The sequence below is a fragment of the Heteronotia binoei genome, chromosome 4 (genome assembly GCF_032191835.1).
Source record: "Heteronotia binoei isolate CCM8104 ecotype False Entrance Well chromosome 4, APGP_CSIRO_Hbin_v1, whole genome shotgun sequence".
Lineage (NCBI taxonomy): Eukaryota > Metazoa > Chordata > Lepidosauria > Squamata > Gekkonidae > Heteronotia > Heteronotia binoei.
Genome location: NC_083226.1, coordinates 79,383,661 through 79,388,723, shown reverse-complemented (window position 1 = coordinate 79,388,723; position 5,063 = coordinate 79,383,661). Strand labels below are relative to the sequence as shown.

The following is a 5,063-nucleotide window of genomic DNA, read 5'->3' as shown; positions in this document are numbered from 1 at the left end:
TGTACTCTGGAATTGCGGTTGATGAAGTGGCAGCTTAGATGACTAGAGAGATGGTGGCAGTGTACTCAGGACAAAGTGATGAGAACATCTTTTAGGTCAATTATACGGATCTATGAGGTGGCAGTCAAGACCACAAAGAAAGCTTACTTTGTGTCCCGGATTGCATCTGGACAAATGACAACAAAGGTGCACATTATCCAGCTAAATATTTCTCTTGCAAAGTAAGCATAGGAAGGTGTTTGGGCAAGTCAAAAAGTCAGCAGAAGGACAAGAAGAAGAAAAAGAGGGAGACAAATCTAATTCTCACATAGCTTTAACTGCATTTTAGATTCTACATATAGGCAATCTAGGTATCACCCATTCTTTTCATACTAGGATTGCCTTTTCATAAGAGAAAAAGGTCAAAGTTTTCTTAACATGTATATTTTCCTTAAATTATATATTTATTTTATATCCCATCCTCCCTCTGCAAGCACGTTTAGGGTGTGTCACAACATACATTTAATAGTAAAACAACAGCCTAAAACCATAGCCATAAGAATCCAGATTAAAAAACAGATGGCAAACTAATAATAATCCAATGATCCCTTTGTATTGAAGTGTCACAAGAAAAGATTGTAATCCTCTTACCTTCATTTTATCTTTCAGAAAAATGAACAAATCAACTGGTCTGAAACGTCATGCAGTGCTCATCTATGATGCAAATGGCCTGAAGAACTTCTGGGAAGAAATAATTGAAGTACACACAAAGCAAAAAGAAGTAGAGGATTCCCGATTAACCAAGAGTGCTTTGAATAAGTGAGTAATTTTGCATGTAGGCTGTTCGGCAAAGGAATGTTATTGTGTGATCTAAATATCACTGTAAACATTATTGCATCATTGATTTTGTAATCTCCAGAATAAATTAACATATTTTATGGTTGCCACAGTTCTTTAGAAACATTCTCACATAAACAGTGACATCTTAAGCAGTTACACCCTTCTAAGTAGGGGTCTGTGATCAGTTGTTGCCAGCATGATGAAATACACAGTAGTTCCAGAATCAGATAGGATTGGCAATATCAGATGCTGTGAAAAGCCCCTGCAACAATTCCCAATAATACTGGGAATAATGTCAGGGAAGCAGGAAAGGCTAGAGAAGAAAGAGTGCTCCCCAGTTGGTCTGTGGCATAGAGGTCCTTTAAATGTTAAAGGGCAATTATTTTCTATAGGTGTAAGCCTCCACAGTCCAGAAGCCAGGTCTACCACCAATAGACAATAATGACCCTTTAAAGTTTAAAGGGCCCGCCTCAGAGTCTGGAGGGCAGGTCTTTCACCCATAGGAAATGACCCTTTGAAGTGTAAAGGGCCAATCTGTTACAGACCAGTTCAGGCAGGTTTCTTCTCCCTCCCTCCCTACTCCTGCTACACTGGATGGGTGCACTTAAAAGTATCATTTTAATTTCTTTTTATATCAGATATGGCATGGTTATCAATATACTTGCTAAACTGGAAGTTTTTTCTGACATGACTTTCCAGAATGAAAACAATAGTCCCAATATTTAATGAAAACAACAATCATGCTCTTCCCAACTTTCCAATGCAGAATGAAAAGGATAATTTTTGAAGTGCACATCCGTTGAAGTCAATGGGAGAAGAATATAACTGTGCTTATGATGGCACCCTCAGACTATTAATTAAAGTGGCTTCCATGTGGTAGTATTGTTCTCATTTGCATCAAGTCTGTAGTAGTGGTTTTTGGAACATCCACATGACATTGTCCCCTAATAATCCACTTTCCAGGTTTTCCCCTGCTTTGCTCTGATCTTTCCCAAATCTATTTTTAAGGAAAATTTCAGTCATAGCACTTTGCATACCATGTAGATTTGAAGGGGCATAATGTTGAAGTGTCTGCCGACATTAGAGTCATTTTTCTTTGTTTCTGCCTCTCCATGACTGCCATTTCCTCTTACCACCAATGAGCTTTAGGTGGCTTTTGAAAAGAAATGGTAATTGCTATATAATTGGTAATTGCACTATAGCGTTATATATTTATCTAATAGTGAACCTGGTTCAATCTATGGATACAAAAACCCACACATGGGTGCCTGGTGGAAAGAAGGGGGATTTTTCAACAAACATGGGGGATTCCCAATTATATGTCTGCCTATGCATACTTTTCTTACCACTGACTACAAATCCCAAAGACATATCCAGATGGTTCTGTTTTCAGAGATCAAAGACACAGTTTCAGAAATTCTGATCTCTGCTTGCCTTGTCAAATGATAAAAAGTTTTTCTGTCTACATTGGTCTTCAACCCAGAGGTGACTAAAAACTGTGTAGTGAGTACTGTAGTGAGTATTACTGAGGCATTTTCTATGAATACATGAAAAGCCCAACTTGGCACATGGGAAGCTGCTTATTATAACCATGTCCACATTGCTTACGAACTTCCTCAGCTTTTGGGTTGTTTTTCTTTTGGAGTATCATAAACAGAATCCATAGATTTTCTTGATGCCATTTCCGTTGCATGTATTATATGAATTTTCCTACTAGTCAGCCATTATACATCATCCAGAGAATTCCCAGAGGAGAAGGCAGCATGTATCTTTAATGAGAGCATTTCCCCAGTTGTGTGACTCCTCTGGAATCTAGCAATGTCACCAGGTTTCACACAGATGATGAGTTATTCCATTACTATTCTCTCTGTCCCATGCCAGAGGGTCAGAGAGAGACGTATGCTAAATTAATACAGGGCAAGTGTTGTGGCGATGAAAGAAAAGTGACAGCTCTGATATCACTTGAATGATCTAGAAACATTTGAGAAGACTGGCTAGAACTTCACTTGCAGTACTTCTGGGTCCGCTGATAAAGAGTAGCAAAATGAGGAATGGCTTAAAACTACTTTAATATGAAGATCAACTAAATTATTTTGTACACTCTAAGCCTTGTTCTAGAACTGACTAGTCATATGATGATAGCACAATTCTCAAACTATCTGTTCCCTAACACAGTTAAATATATGGGAATAATGTCTCTATAGTATAAATGTAGAATTATAAATTCTATCACAACATTGCTGATGCCAGTGTATGTTCCTTGTCCCCAGGCTCCGATGTGAATGGGCCCAAAGGCTGGAAGGGCGAACAAGGATGCTTCAGAAGTCCAGTGAAAAACCAGAAGGACAGCATACCCTATTGTCAGTTGACTCATTCCAACAAATACAGAAAACAGTGACCTAAATTATTGCTAAGATGTAGGTAGTGTGATGGAGCCATCTTATCCACCCTCTTTGTATGAATAGAACAGCACTTCTTCTCAAGCAAAGGGGGTCAGTTCTTCTGATTATCTGTTCTTGCTGCAGCTCCCAGTGCCTCACCTTTCCCAATGGTCCTCTGACCCTCCAAATTTGCATTTCCAGGGATGTGAAAGACGGGGGGGGGGGGAAGCAGCAGATATGCATCCCACAAATAGAGCTCTACTCATGCCCCTATGGATCCAACCCAGGGGTTTTTTTGCTAGCAGTGACTGGAACTGATTTGGGCTATGGATTCTCCCTTGTAAAATTAGATCAGCAATTTAGACCAAATATCCATTGCAAATAAACTTATATAGTAAAAAGAGAGAAGAAATTTCAGTTCATGCCTTTCCTTCCATCAATCTAGTTTAGATAGTAACAAAATTATACAGATTGGCTTGAATCCTATCACTTAGCTCAGCAAAGTGGGAGAGCCAGTTTGGTGCAGTGGTTAAGTGTACAGACTCTTATCTGAGAGAACCAGGTTTGATTCCCCACTCCTCCACTTGCACCTGCTGGCATGGCCTTAGGTCAGCCATAGCTCTGGCAGAAGGTGTCCTTGAAAGGCAGCTGCTGTGAGAGTCCTCTCAGCCCCACCCACCTCACAGGGTGTCTGTTGTGGGGGAGGAAGATAAAGGAGATTCTGAGACTCTAAGATTCAGAGTGGAGGGTGGGATATAAATCCAATATCATCTTCTTCTGACAGAAAGGTCCTTAGGCTGGAGAAAGGCTTTACTGAGCCAACTGCTAAAATACAGGCCATTATCAGTTCAAATATTCTGATAAACATTAGCATACTACTTGGAGCAAACAACTACTTTTGACTTAACAAGGACTCTTTCTCTGATGAAGCAAGCCTTCCTCAAATAGAGCAAGTCTCTTTCCATTAGAATAGGGGTGTCAAACATATGGCCCATGGGATGAATTCAGCCTGCAAGCAACTGGCTCTCTCCTACTTCCTTCTCCAGGGCTGCTGCCGCCACATTGCAACTCACTTTTCCCCATCTCCCTTCTTTAAAAGCCAAGCTTCCATTCCCTCCACTATTTGAGGAGGAAGGGAGGAAGGGAAGAGCAAGAAAGAGTGCCCTCACATGGGAGAGAACAAAGTCTGAGTCCCACTGTGCCTTTGAGAGAGAGAGAGAGAGCACTTCCTTCTTCAAAATCCAAGCCTCCCTTCTCTCCATTGACTGAGAAGTAAGGGAGGGAAAGAGCAACAGAAAACAAAGTCTGAGTCTCATGGAGCCTTTAAGACCAATAAAGTTTTATTTCAGGTATAAGCTTTCAATAGGGTTGCCAATCCCCAGGTGGGGGCAAGGGATCGCCCGGTGTGGAGGCCCTCCCCCTGTTTCAGGGTCATTAGAAAGCAGGAGGGGGAAGGGAAATGTCTGCTGGGCACTTCATTATTCCCTTTGGAGACTGATTCCCATAGGGTATAATGGAAAATTGATCCATGGGTATCTGGGTCTCTGGGGAAACTGTTTTTAAGGTAGATTTTCAGCATAGCATTTGGTGACTCTCCTCAAGATACCCCCCAAGTTTCAAAAAGTTTGGACTGGGAGTCCAATTCTATGAGCCCCCAAAGAAGGTGCTCCTATTATTCATTATTCCAAATGGAGGGAAGGCATTTAAAAGGAGTGTGGTCCCTTTAACATAAAAACATAAGAACATAAGAGAAGCCATGTTGGATCAGGCCAATGGCCCATCCAGTCCAACACTCTGTGTCATACAGTGGCAAAAAACAACAACAACCAAGTGCCATCAGGAGGTTCACAAGTGGGGCTAGAA

The 5,063-nt window shown here is 41.0% G+C and overlaps 1 protein-coding gene across 1 annotated transcript; it reads left to right on the top strand.

The window, feature by feature from the left end:
* The first annotated feature begins 652 nt into the window (after nucleotides 1-652).
* LOC132569972 (protein FAM240C-like) lies at nucleotides 653-3,391 on the top strand. Its single transcript, XM_060236414.1, has 2 exons — nucleotides 653-798; nucleotides 3,090-3,391. Exons 1-2 carry the CDS (start codon nucleotides 653-655, stop codon nucleotides 3,220-3,222), a joined length of 279 nt encoding a protein of 92 aa, XP_060092397.1. The 3' UTR covers nucleotides 3,223-3,391.
* The last annotated feature ends 1,672 nt before the right edge of the window (nucleotides 3,392-5,063 follow it).

Excerpts from the sequence above, each read along its gene's own strand:
- LOC132569972 (XM_060236414.1), top strand. The coding sequence starts at position 653 with ATGAACAAATCAACTGGTCTGAAACGTCATGCAGTGCTCATCTATGAT. Across the intron at positions 799-3,089 it reads ACCAAGAGTGCTTTGAATAA|GCTCCGATGTGAATGGGCCC; the intron begins GTGAGTAATTTT and ends CCTTGTCCCCAG.